Below are 13230 nucleotides of genomic sequence, written 5' to 3' on the forward strand. Positions count from 1 at the left end.
CGAGTGCACATGGAACATTCTCCAAGATAGATCATATACTGGGTCACAAAACAGCCCTTCATAAGTTTACAAGAATTGAAATTATACCATGCATACTTTCAGACCACAATGCTATGAAGCTTGAAATCAACCACAGGAAAAAGTCTGGAAAACCTCCAAAAGCATGGAGGTTAAAGAACACCCTACTAACGAATGAGTGGGTCAACCAGGCAATTAGAGAAGAAATCAAAAAATATATGGAAACAAATGAAAATGAAAATACAACAATCCAAACGCTTTGGGACGCAGCGAAGGCAGTCCTGAGAGGAAAATACATTGCAATCCAGGCCTATCTCAAGAAACAAGAAAAATACCAAATACAAAATCTAACAGCACACCTAAAGGAAATAGAAGCAGAACAGCAAAGGCAGCCTAAACCCAGCAGAAGAAGAGAAATAATAAAGATCAGAGCAGAAATAAACAATATAGAATCTAAAAAAACTGTAGAGCAGATCAACGAAACCAAGAGTTGGTTTTTTGAAAAAATAAACAAAATTGACAAACCTCTAGCCAGGCTTCTCAAAAAGAAAAGGGAGATGACCCAAATAGATAAAATCATGAATGAAAATGGAATTATTACAACCAATCCCTCAGAGATACAAACAATTATCAGGGAATACTATGAAAAATTATATGCCAACAAATTGGACAACCTGGAAGAAATGGACAAATTCCTAAACACCCACACTCTTCCAAAACTCAATCAGGAGGAAAGAGAAAGCTTGAACAGACCCATAACCAGCGAAGAAATTGAATCGGTTATCAAAAATCTCCCAACAAATAAGAGTCCAGGACCAGATGGCTTCCCAGGGGAGTTCTACCAGACGTTTAAAGCAGAGATAATACCTATCCTTCTCAAGCTATTCCAAGAAATAGAAAGGGAAGGAAAACTTCCAGACTCCTTCTATGAAGCCAGTATTACTTTGATTCCTAAACCAGACAGAGACCCAGTAAAAAAAGAGAACTACAGGCCAATATCCCTGATGAATATGGATGCAAAAATTCTCAATAAGATACTAGCAAATCGAATTCAACAGCATATAAAAAGAATTATTCACCATGATCAAGTGGGATTCATTCCTGGGATGCAGGGCTGGTTCAACATTCGCAAATCAATCAACGTGATACATCACATTAACAAAAAAAAGAGAAGAACCATATGATCCTGTCAATCGATGCAGAAAAGGCCTTTGACAAAATCCAGCACCCTTTCTTAATAAAAACCCTTGAGAAAGTCGGGATAGAAGGAACATACTTAAAGATCATAAAAGCCATTTATGAAAAGCCCACAGCTAACATCATCCTCAACGGGGAAAAACTGAGAGCTTTTTCCCTGAGATCAGGAACACGACAGGGATGCCCACTCTCACCGTTGTTGTTTAACATAGTGCTGGAAGTTCTAGCATCAGCAATCAGACAACAAAAGGAAATCAAAGGCATCAAAATTGGCAAAGATGAAGTCAAGCTTTCGCTTTTTGCAGATGACATGATATTATACATGGAAAATCCGATAGACTCCACCAAAAGTCTGCTAGAACTGATACATGAATTCAGCAAAGTTGCAGGATACAAAATCAATGTCCAGAAATCAGTTGCATTCTTATACACTAACAATGAAGCAACAGAAAAACAAATAAAGAAACTGATCCCATTTACAATTGCACCAAGAAGCATAAAATACCTAGGAATAAATCTAACCAAAGATGTAAAGGATCTGTATGCTGAAAACTATAGAAAGCTTATGAAGGCAATTGAAGAAGATTTAAAGAAATGGAAAGACATTCCCTGCTCATGGATTGGAAAAATAAATATTGTCAAAATGTCAATACTACCCAAAGCTATCTACACATTCAATGCAATCCCAATCAAAATTGCACCAGCATTCTTCTCGAAACTAGAACAAGCAATCCTAAAATTCATATGGAACCACAAAAGGCCCCGAATAGCCAAAGGAATTTTGAAGAAGAAGACCAAAGCAGGAGGCATCACAATCCCAGACTTTAGCCTCTACTACAAAGCTGTCATCATCAAGACAGCATGGTATTGGCACAAAAACAGACACACAGACCAATGGAATAGAATAGAAACCCCAGAACTAGACCCACAAACATATGGCCAACTCATCTTTGACAAAGCAGGAAAGAACATCCAATGGAAAAAAGACAGCCTCTTTAACAAATGGTGCTGGGAGAACTGGACAGCAACATGCAGAAGGTTGAAACTAGACCACTTTCTCACACCATTTACAAAAATAAACTCAAAATGGATAAAGGACCTAAATGTGAGACAGGAAACCATCAGAACCTTAGAGGAGAAAGCAGGAAAAGACCTCTCTGACCTCAGCCGTAGCAATCTCTTACTCGACACATCCCCAAAGGCAAGGGAATTAAAAGCAAAAGTGAATTACTGGGACCTTATGAAGATAAAAAGCTTCTGCACAGCAAAGGAAACAACCAACAAAACTAAAAGGCAACCAACGGAATGGGAAAAGATATTTGCAAATGACATATCGGACAAAGGGCTAGTATCTAAAATCTATAAAGAGCTCACCAAACTCCACACCCGAAAAACAAATAACCCAGTGAAGAAATGGGCAGAAAACATGAATAGACACTTCTCTAAAGAAGACATCCAGATGGCCAACAGGCACATGAAAAGATGTTCAGCGTCGCTCCTTATCAGGGAAATACAAATCAAAACCACACTCAGGTATCACCTCACGCCAGTCAGAGTGGCCAAAATGAACAAATCAGGAGACTATAGATGCTGGAGAGGATGTGGAGAAACGGGAACCCTCTTGCACTGTTGGTGGGAATGCAAATTGGTGCAGCCGCTCTGGAAAGCAGTGTGGAGGTTCCTCAGAAAATTAAAAATAGACCTACCCTATGACCCAGCAATAGCACTGCTAGGAATCTACCCAAGGGATACAGGAGTACTGATGCATAGGGGCACTTGTACCCCAATGTTCATAGCAGCACTCTCAACAATAGCCAAATTATGGAAAGAGCCTAAATGTCCATCAACTGATGAATGGATAAAGAAATTGTGGTTTATATACACAATGGAATACTACGTGGCAATGAGAAAAAATGAAATATGGCCTTTTGTAGCAACGTGGATGGAACTGGAGAGTGTGATGCTAAGTGAAATAAGCCATACAGAGAAAGACAGATACCATATGGTTTCACTCTTATGTGGATCCTGAGAAACTTAACAGGAACCCATGGGGGAGGGGAAGGAAAAAAAAAAAAAAAAAAAAAAGGACGTTAGAGTGGGAGAGAGCCAAAGCATAAGAGACTGTTAAAAACTGAGAACAAACTGAGGGTTGATGGGGGGTGGGAGGGAGGGGCGGGTGGGTGATGGGTATTGAGGAGGGCACCTTTTGGGATGATCACTGGGTGTTGTATGGAAACCAATTTGTCAATAAACTTCATATAAAAAAAAAAAAAAAAAAAAAAAAAAAAAAAAAAAAAAAAAAAAAAAAAAAAAAAATAAAATACATTTCACATGAGGTAAGGATGGTTTTCTGTAAGAAAAATGTGTCTATTTTGGTCCACAAAGCATGCTGAGAGAGTCTGTGTTATTTTCTTATTATACTTATGAGTTATTGATTTATTTTTTATTTCTTGATTTATTGTAAAATGCACATTATAGCAGAACTAACAAATATTTGAATAAAATTCTAGTCAGGTTGCTAATTATAATGTTCATTATCATACTAGTATAATTATTGGGTAGATTTCTCATTTATAACATAGAAAGGGAGGATTCCTGTGCTGTCTTAGTTTGTCCAACTTCCTATTGCTTTACAGTTGTTGAAGGTAAAAAATTTTCCCTGGAGAATTTTATTACCATGAACTTCTACTTTGCTAATTTGTTCTCACTCATAATACAAAGGCCATAAATGCGATTCACATTTCCCAATTTTTTAGGTGGAGTGGATTCCTCCTTTGTGCCATTGCAATGTTTCTTGTGATATTCCCAATGTTTACTTTTCCAAAAAAGCTTCCTCCTCGACACAAGAAAAAGAAAAAGAAAAAATTTTCTGCTGATGTTGTTAGTGACGATGACGTTATGAAGGAGAAATCAAACAATAGTGAACAAGTGGACAAAAAAGTTTCTTCTATGGGATTTGGAAAGAATGTCAGAGGTAAAGTATATATTTTGAGAAAATATGTGTGCAGTTATTTTATTTTATCTTATTTTTATCTGTGTGTGTTTATTTATTTATTTATTTATTTATTCATTCATTTATTTATTTAGTGCATGGTATTTTAGATCAGTGCTACTCAAACTGTGGTCCAAGGCCAGTGCTACCCACCAACTGCTACTGGCTTGTGATAAGTACTGAAAGTTTGAGTAAGTGTTGAGAAACGTTTAAAGATATTTGACAATAACTTTATGCCTGTTGATAACAAACTTAGTTTGCATTTTGTATGGTAAACATTTTATTTTCTTATAGTTCATCTTTAATATATTTTGCAAAAGTATCAGTATATGACAGCCTGGAAACATCAATTCAAAAATAGTTCTTCATCACAGATTGTTTGAGAAGCACTGATATAGACCCTAAAGATACAGATATTTATGTGTGTCATTTACTGTAAGTAGAGATGTCTGATTTTTAAAATACTGCATTGTATGATGAATGGTTTTTTTTCCAGAGGAACGGTGGGTTTGGTGATGTGTGGCCTGATCCTTACCTAAAAGTAGAATCTAATACTGGGTAGCAATCTCATTTAACAGTGGCTCTGTCAGATGCTTGTAAGTGGCCATAGAATGGGCCTCTAAACATCAGTGTAAAAACATCCAGAAAGTTTCAGAGATGTGTACGGGTCTATTTTTTCATTTTTATTTGTCTTAAAATTAAAGACTAGATTAGGCAATCTCAAACCCAAACAAATTAATTTTAACCAGGCAATATTTGTTCAGTGTTCAGTCTATCTGTTGAGTGACAGTAAGTCCCTCTGAGTCAAGAAAACTATAATACCACATTCCCATTAATTTCAGCCTTTTAATCCCTGAGTTGATTTTTTTTTTTCTTCTTGAAATTATGAAGCATAGGATTTACCAAGTGCTTACATCAGTGAAGATTGTTTTAGGTAAAATTTACCTAGGCACATTATCCTCTCACTTTGATTATATACACACTAAAGTCAAAGAGGAACTTTTTAGGCCTAGAAGGAAGTTACTAATATATTATGGAATAGTCCCTGCAGTCAAAGAAAAATAATAGTTAGATCGGACTTTTTTTAAGACCATATTTTTGCAAAACAAGTGAAGTCACATTTCTTTGAAAATGGTCCTTCCCAGTTAAGTTTTAGACCTGCCTCCTCTACTCCCCTTCCCCCTGCAATTATTTTGTGACAGTGTGTACTTTTGGAACTGCAAAAATTACTCTGCTCTAACACCATCAAGGATTCTTTGGATGCTAGTGTGGCCTGAGCTCTTATCATGTGGGCCAACCCATCATTTTCATGGGTGTATTATGGATCCTGTTGGCTATTACCAAAGGAGTAATTTTTTTTTATAACTTGATAGATAGCAAGACTGATATTAAAGAATTTACAACACAAGAATAGACAGAGTCTTTTTAAAAAAATATTTATGTATTTGAGAGAGAGAGAGAGAGCATTTGAACAGGGGAAGGGCAGAGAGAGAGGGATGGAGAGAATCCCAAGCAGGCTCCATGCTGTCAGCACTGAGCCCCCAGGGCTTGATCTTACAAAACTGTGAGATCATGACATGAGCCGAAATCGAGAGTTGGACACTTGATTGACTGAGCCACCCAGGTGCCCCAACTTAGAGTCTTAATTTATAAAGAATATAAAGTAAAGTCAAAGGGAAAATAAAGACATAGGTAAGCTAAGAGTGTATATTTTATAGCTTAGGGGTAGATGCTTAAATGTGAAATATATGCTGTCTTGGATAGTAGAGAAAAGGAAGAGAAGACTGATATCAAACACCAACAACAGATATGACTGGAGAGGGGGATGGCGTTCCTTTGGAGGATGCAGTGTAGACAATGATGTTCATGTCCCATCTTCCTCTGGGACCTTACCGTCTTTGTGGCGGAGGCCTGCTGGCTGCTGGTACCTTCCTGAAGGTCTGCAGGTCTTTCTTGCCTGAGGATTTTCTTTGTGGGCTGGGAAACCTCTTGGCTCCTACTTGAGTCTGGTATCAAGTGCCAGGGAATTAACACTCTCCCACTCTCCACATAGCAGCCTCCCCCCCCCCCCACCAATGTTTATTTATGTTTGAGAGGGTGGGGGAGGGGCAGAGAGAGGGGACAGAGGATCTGAAGCGGGTTCCGCACTGACAGCAGAGAGCATGATGTCGGGCTTCAACTCATGAATCACAAGATCATGACCAGAGTCCACGTCGGGCACTTAACTGGCTAGGCCACCCAGGTCTCCCCCTCCCCATGGCAGTCTTAACCACTGGCTGATGAACACCCCAGCTTCCCTACTTGATGGGTGAGACAGTTCTAAGGTATATTTCTACATCCCTTGTAGGCGACTCTTGTGTCCTGGGCACTCCTGAACAGCTTTGTCTGAACATCCCCAATAAACTGCTTGGACTTGAATCTTTAACTCAGGGCCTACTTCCGTGGGAAAGGGCACTTAGGCATGTGGGTTCAAAAGTGGAAAAAGTGGTTATGGAATTCTAAGATTGTTTTTCAAAACTGAATCTATATACTATTTTATTGTGGATCATCTTGTACTGCTAGGGATTTCTCCTCTCCGTCTTCTCTATGCTCAATATGATAGATGAGGATATTTTCTTGTAAAGAAAAAAAGTAAGAGGAGTCTTTTAGCAGTGATGGGTAGTTGGTTTATAAAATCTGTTTCCTTTCTGATTTTCTGTCAGTGTTTCTGATACATTCCCAGCTTTTTCATCCTATGCCTTCATTGTGATGACTGATCTCGCTTCTGCAGCTAAACCTGATTGGGATACAGAGCTGGTTCATTTTTACTTTCACTTGTGCTGGGTTCTCTAATTGTATCTGGACTGGGACTTCAGGAAGCACTTTGTCCTTTTAGAAAGGAATTCTGTTTTAATGGGAGTATAAAGTGCAAATGTTTTGCTAAAAATGGTTCACATGATGTTAATGATGTAGGAATCATGTTTGATAGAATATTTACGATTAATTCCTATTTATCTTGTACATAGTGATTTTCTCCAGAATATATAATACCTATCACCTATAGGAAATGACAGTCTAATATTTAATCTGCTTTTCAAAAGGGCAAATTACATCTCTGGGAGTCATTCCACTGTGGACACAGTTTGTGTTATGAAAGGGAGATCCCTCATTGAGGCCTTGAATTAAAGAATGGTTGCTAAGATTTCATTTTGAGTTAAGTCTGAGTGTGATTCTCAGATTCTTTTTTCCCTTGTCCAGCTTTCTACAGGAGGGCTCCTTCAGGTCTTAAAAAAAATTTTTTTTTTAATGTTTATTTATTTTTGGGAGAGAGAGACAGAATGTGAGCAGGTGAGGGGCAGAGAGAGAGAGGGAGACACAGAATCCGAAGCAGGCTGCAGGCTGGTCTGGATGCAGGTCTGGAACCCATGAACTGTGAGATCATGACCTGAGCGAGGTTGGGCACTTAACCAACTGAGCCACCAGGTGCTCCATCCTTCAGGTCTTACTTCATATTTGTTTTTATTTTATTTTATTTATTTATTTTGAGAGAGAGACAGAGAGAGCGAGCAGGGGAGGGGCAGAGAGAGAAGGAGAGGGAGAATCTCAGGCAGGCTCGACAATGTCAGCTTGGAGCCCTATGCGGGCTCAAACTCACAAACCATGAGTTGAGCTGAAACCAAGAGTTGGATGCTTAACCAACTGAGCCACCCAGATGCCCCCAAAGTTTAAAATTTTATTTGAGAGAGAGAGAGCGAGAGAGAGAGCACAAGCGGGGGAGAGGAGCAGAGGGGGAGAAAGAGAGAGAGAGAGACAGACAGACAGAGAGACAGAGAGACTTTTAAGCTGTTCCATGTTCAGTGCAGAGCCCGATCTCACAACTCTGAGATCATGACCTGAGCCAGAATCAAGAGTCAGACACTCAACTGATTGAGCCACCCAGGTGCCCCTTTACTTAATATTTGAAATTTGGATACCAGTGTTTGCTTCTTCAAAGAGGAGGTGACAAGATACCCAAGTTAATAACTTATACTTCCTTAAAAAAAATGATTTGAACCATACAAATCCACTGTCTGCCTCCACATTTTAATGATAGACATTGGGGAAATCTGACTCAGTGTTTCTAGATTCTTGTTATAAATTATGCAGGAATAAGACTGTTTTAAAACACCACAAAGGAGAAAGTAGAATTTTTAGTGTGTCTGCATCACCTTTCCATAAAGAGATTAACATTGATTGCATCAAAATCTTACCAATAAAAATAAACACTTAAAATACTTAACTAGATCAATTTTCCTGAGGTTTGAGGTCCAGCATTTTGGTGTCTTCCAAATTTAGCTGGATATCTTCCTAAATAGAAAACTTTTGGTTACAGTTAATCATAAGAAAAATTTTTTTTATTTTTGTGTCCACTTTTAATCTTTTAACTGCTTAGCATTATTAATTAGCATAAAATATAACAGATTCTTCTCTTCCAGACTTTTGTCTATGGTAGATTGCAATATGTTTATAATCCTAACTAAATAAAATAGTTATTCTGAAATGATGAACTGATTTAAAACGGCTACTGGAGGTTATGGAATTTTGATCACTGAAGGATTGTGTTGGCATCACTTAATTCAATGGCTACTCACTTTGTAGAAGTGCTGTACTCCATGCTGCGGCAGAGATAAAGAGGAGTGAGCCATGGTTTGCCCTTAGGGTGCTTGTAGTCCCTGGAGGGAGACAGGACGAGTACAGATGGAAAGACCGGAAAGGAGGACTGACACGTTGGTGTGAGGTTCAATGGCAGGCAAGGAACATCTGTTTGAGGGTCAGGAATGGTTTCATGGAGGAGGTGGGATTGGTGGAGAACCCCGGCAGGCTGGGAGGGTTTCAGTAGGTGGAGGTTGGATGGTTCCAGTCAGAGACAGCAAAGGCAAGATCAGACTGTGTAGATGTGTTTGAGAATGCGGAGCAAGTGTACTGTGGTTGGTTGTACGTGGAGATACCTGGGAGATGAGGTTGGGCAGGGAAGGCATGGCCACATTGTGTTGTAGAGAGCTTGAGTTCTAGTAACTTAAAAAAAATTTTTTTTTTTAATGTTTATTTATTTTTGAGAAAGAGAGACACCGAGTGCGAGTGGGGGAGGGTCAGAGAGAGAGGGAGACACACAATCCAAAGTGGGCTCCAGGCTCTGAGCTGTCAGCACAGAGCCTGATGTGGGGCTTGAACCCATGAACGGTGAGATCAGAACTGAGCTGTAGTCGGATGCTTAACCGGCTGAGCCACTCAAGTGCCCCAAGTTCTAGTAACTTTTTTTTTTTTAATTTTTTTTTTCAACGTTTATTTATTTTTGGGACAGAGAGGGACAGAGCATGAACGGGGGAGGGGCAGAGAGAGAGGGAGACACAGAATCGGAACCAGGCTCCAGGCTCTGAGCCATCAGCCCAGAGCCTGACGCGGGGCTCGAACTCACGGACCGCGAGATCGTGACCTGGCTGAAGTCGGACGCTTAACCGACTGCGCCACCCAGGCGCCCCCTAGTAACTTTTAATGGAATCTGTCCCTAGGGGGCAGTGGGGAGGTTTGAGCAGACCTTTGATGGCACTCCATTTGGTAGATTAGGGAGGGAAAGGGGTAGAATGGGAGGAGGGGCCCAGTTGGAAAGCTATGGCAGAGTCCCAGGGAGAGGCGATGATAGTTTTGAGTGGCAAACAAGGAAAGGACAGTAGCCTGCCAAACTAGTCCCCCTACTTCTATCCCTGTTCCCTCTTGGTTGCTTTCAACTCTGCAGCCAGAAGGATGCCTCTCCTCTGCCAGCTTCTGCGGTCTCCTGTCTCATTTGCAGAAAAGTCTCCTGCCTCTGTGACCTACCAGGGTTAGTATCTGGTCCCTGCTTGTCTGTTTAACCCCATCTCCCTCCTACAGCCCCATTTGTTTATTCCACTTCAGCCACGTTGGGCTCATCACTGGTCCTCAAACTTGCCAGGCGTGTTCTCACCTCACGGCCTTTGCATTTGCCATCCTTGTACTGGGAATGCTCTTCCCCAGAAGTCCTCACTTCCTGCAGGATATTACTCAAAGTGTCCCTTCTCAGTGAGGCCTTGCTTGGTCACCCTTTTTAAAAATCTCCACCTTCCTCTCCAAAGCTTCTTATCTCCTGCCCTCCTCTATTTTTCTCCTTAGTACTCATCACTATTTAACATACTATATATTTTACTTATTTATCTATCTTATTTGTTGTCTCCACAGCGAGAAAGTAAGCCCCACGAAGGCAAGGATATTTTGTCCGCCACGTACCTTGATGAATTTATACCGCTTAGTAGATAGTCAATATTTGATGACTGAATTATTGAGTGATGAGAAGGGAAAGAGAGGTTGTGTCTATAGGATGTGGCAACTGATATGAGGATAATGGGGATGAAGGGGTCAAAGTTGGTTTCAGGATTTCAACCTCAGATATGGGGAGAGGAGCTGGCTGAGAGGAGCAGAAGGAATAAATCCCAAATCTGAGTTGCCCAAGAACATCGAGAACTATTGCATGTGGCCCTTTGCTACGTGTTTTAAAACTAGTATAGTATGGGATATGTTGGGGTCAATCCTTGACTCAGCAAAGAGGGATCACCAAAGCCTGGTCTATGCTATGTTAGCCCTCTTGCATCCTGCCTTTGTTCCTTTGCTGAATTACAGGTTAGTTTTATGTTTGCAGCTTTTATTGAAAGCTGTTGCTTTTGTTTTTTGTTTTGTTTTGTTTTGTTTTGAAAGCCATTGCTTTTGAATTCCCCATATTTGCCATAGGTGCATTGCCTGCTGCCCTTTCTATAAAACCCTGTGTAGTGAAAACAGTGGTTCTCAAACTTAGGCTCTCTAGGAAGCACCACAAGGGCTTCTTAAAACCCAGAGGGCTGGGTCCTGGCTCAGAGCATTAGAGTCAGGAGGCCTGGGGTATGGCCTGAGAATTTGCATTTGTAACAGCTTCTCAGGTGATGCTGATGCTGGTAGTCCAGGGATCACACTGTGAGAATCACTAGTCTACAACAGAGTGAGGAAAAGCACTCAGATCGTATCTGCAAACGATGATTGTACAACTTTTTGTTTTGGTGGCCGGGAAGAAGAGTCAAATTTGAAGCCCAGCAAGGATCTTATAGACATATTTAATTCCTTTTTTTGTGGTTTTGATGTTCTGCTGTATTTATGTCTTCTCTATCTCTGGTTCCTTGTTTCATTTCTCTTTTGCGTTGATTTTGTTGTACATATGTTATCTTGTGGTAAGCCAGACCTTTAGAGTTAGAGCTTAGGAGGTAAATGGTAACAGGCCTAACAAAGAATTCCTGAAAAAGAAAGCACTTTCTTTATATTCAGTGCAAATTAACTGTGGGATTACTCATCAGAGTAGTATCCACTTAGAAAGTTATATATAAAAATACTCATTGATGCTGGATTTAAACAAGCACAACAGTACTGTGGCCAGTAACCACTAATGATGTATCTTGGGCCTTGACAGCTGCTGTTTCTGTCCACTGTTTGTAGGTAAATGGCCACGGAGCTTCACATGCTGGCCCAGAGGGGATTCTGATATGCAAAGTCACCTAGTTCCTTCTACCCTTTTTTTTTGGCAAGCAGGGAATGCCATTTGCCAGAGTGTTTTGGAGGGGAAGGGAAAACTGCAATATTTTCATGGAGACTTATGATTAGGGAACACAGTGGGGGTCATTAGTTTCAAAGAAGATGAGCAGGAAACAGGGACGCTTGGGTTGTATGTTGGCCGTGTTACACAGGAGAACAACTCCCTCCCAGCCCCGCTCTCTTGCTTGCTTGCTTGCTTGCTTTCTTGCTTTCCTGCTTTCTTGCTTTCTGTCTTTCACAAATATCTTTATTGACCAATTACTATAGAATGAAGAACTAGGAGGTAGAAAGGAAAATACACATAATACAACAGAAGTCTTTAAATGGAGGTATGTACATTCTAAGGAAAGTTGAAGGAGCAGGAGGAAAGAATTCCTAAGTCAGCTGCCTGAGTCAGGGAAGACTTGTTCTGGAAGAGGACATATTGTTGCATCCTTTTAAAATTGCAGTTTTTTGTTTGTTTCATTGTTTTTTTTAGAATATAAGAGCAATACATACCCATAGTAGAAAATTTAGAAAGTGCATAAAGTTATAAAGAATAAAATGAAAGTGAGTTCCAATATCATTCCTGAACATAAATGCTTACATTATTTTTATAATAAAATAGTATATTTTGAAACTAGATAGATGTGGTGGTTGCACACCATTGTAAACGTACCAAATACTACTGAATCGTTTACTTTAAAATAGTTAATTATATGTTATGTGAATTTTACGTCAATAAATTGTTTCTGAAAAGATATTTATTTTATTTGAATTTAGACATGGGCTGTAAACTTTAGATAAATCTTTGTTTTTTCCACAAGAAGATATATTATGCCCAAAAATATCTATGTCAGAAAAATTACAAAAAGCATTAACAAGGGTCAGTATGTTTGTTTGGTATTTGATGTTTATCATTTATATCTGGGATTAATGTTAATTTCCAGGTAATAGAATTCAGTCGACAACTTCATAGTATTTCATAGTATTCATCTATTTTATTTATTTATTTATTTATTTATTTATTTATTTATTTATTTATTTATTTATGAGTATAGAATGTATTGTTGAATCGCTATGTTGTACATCTGGAGTAGATTCCTTAGTGCCCCTTACCCATGTAGCCCATCCCCCCTCCCACAATCCCTCCCGTAACCCTCAGTTTGTTCTCCATATTTATGAGTCTCTTCTGTTCTGTCCTCCTCCCTGTTTTTATATTTTTTTTTGTTTCCCTTCCCTTATGTTCATTGGTTTTGTCTCTTAAAGTCCTCATATGAGTGAAGTCATATGATTTTTGTCTTTCTCTGACTAATTTCACTTAGTGTAATACTCTCCGGTTCCATCCACGTAGTTGCAAATGGCAAGATTTCCTTCTTTTTGATTGCCGAATAATATATATATATCCATTGTATATATATATACCACATCTTCTTTATCCATTCATCCATCGATGGACA

At 39.5% G+C, this 13230-nt stretch overlaps 1 protein-coding gene across 1 annotated transcript in view; it reads left to right on the forward strand.

Moving 5' to 3' along the window:
- The window catches only part of SLCO5A1 (solute carrier organic anion transporter family member 5A1), a 103039-nt gene that overhangs the window by 20135 nt on the left and 69674 nt on the right, over nt 1-13230 (forward strand). Inside the window, exon 3 of the mRNA XM_030303899.1 lies at nt 3972-4189. Coding sequence (XP_030159759.1) covers nt 3972-4189 — 218 coding nt within the window. The remainder of the gene's footprint in view (nt 1-3971; nt 4190-13230) is intronic.

The sequence above is a fragment of the Lynx canadensis genome, chromosome F2 (assembly GCF_007474595.2).
Source record: "Lynx canadensis isolate LIC74 chromosome F2, mLynCan4.pri.v2, whole genome shotgun sequence".
Lineage (NCBI taxonomy): Eukaryota > Metazoa > Chordata > Mammalia > Carnivora > Felidae > Lynx > Lynx canadensis.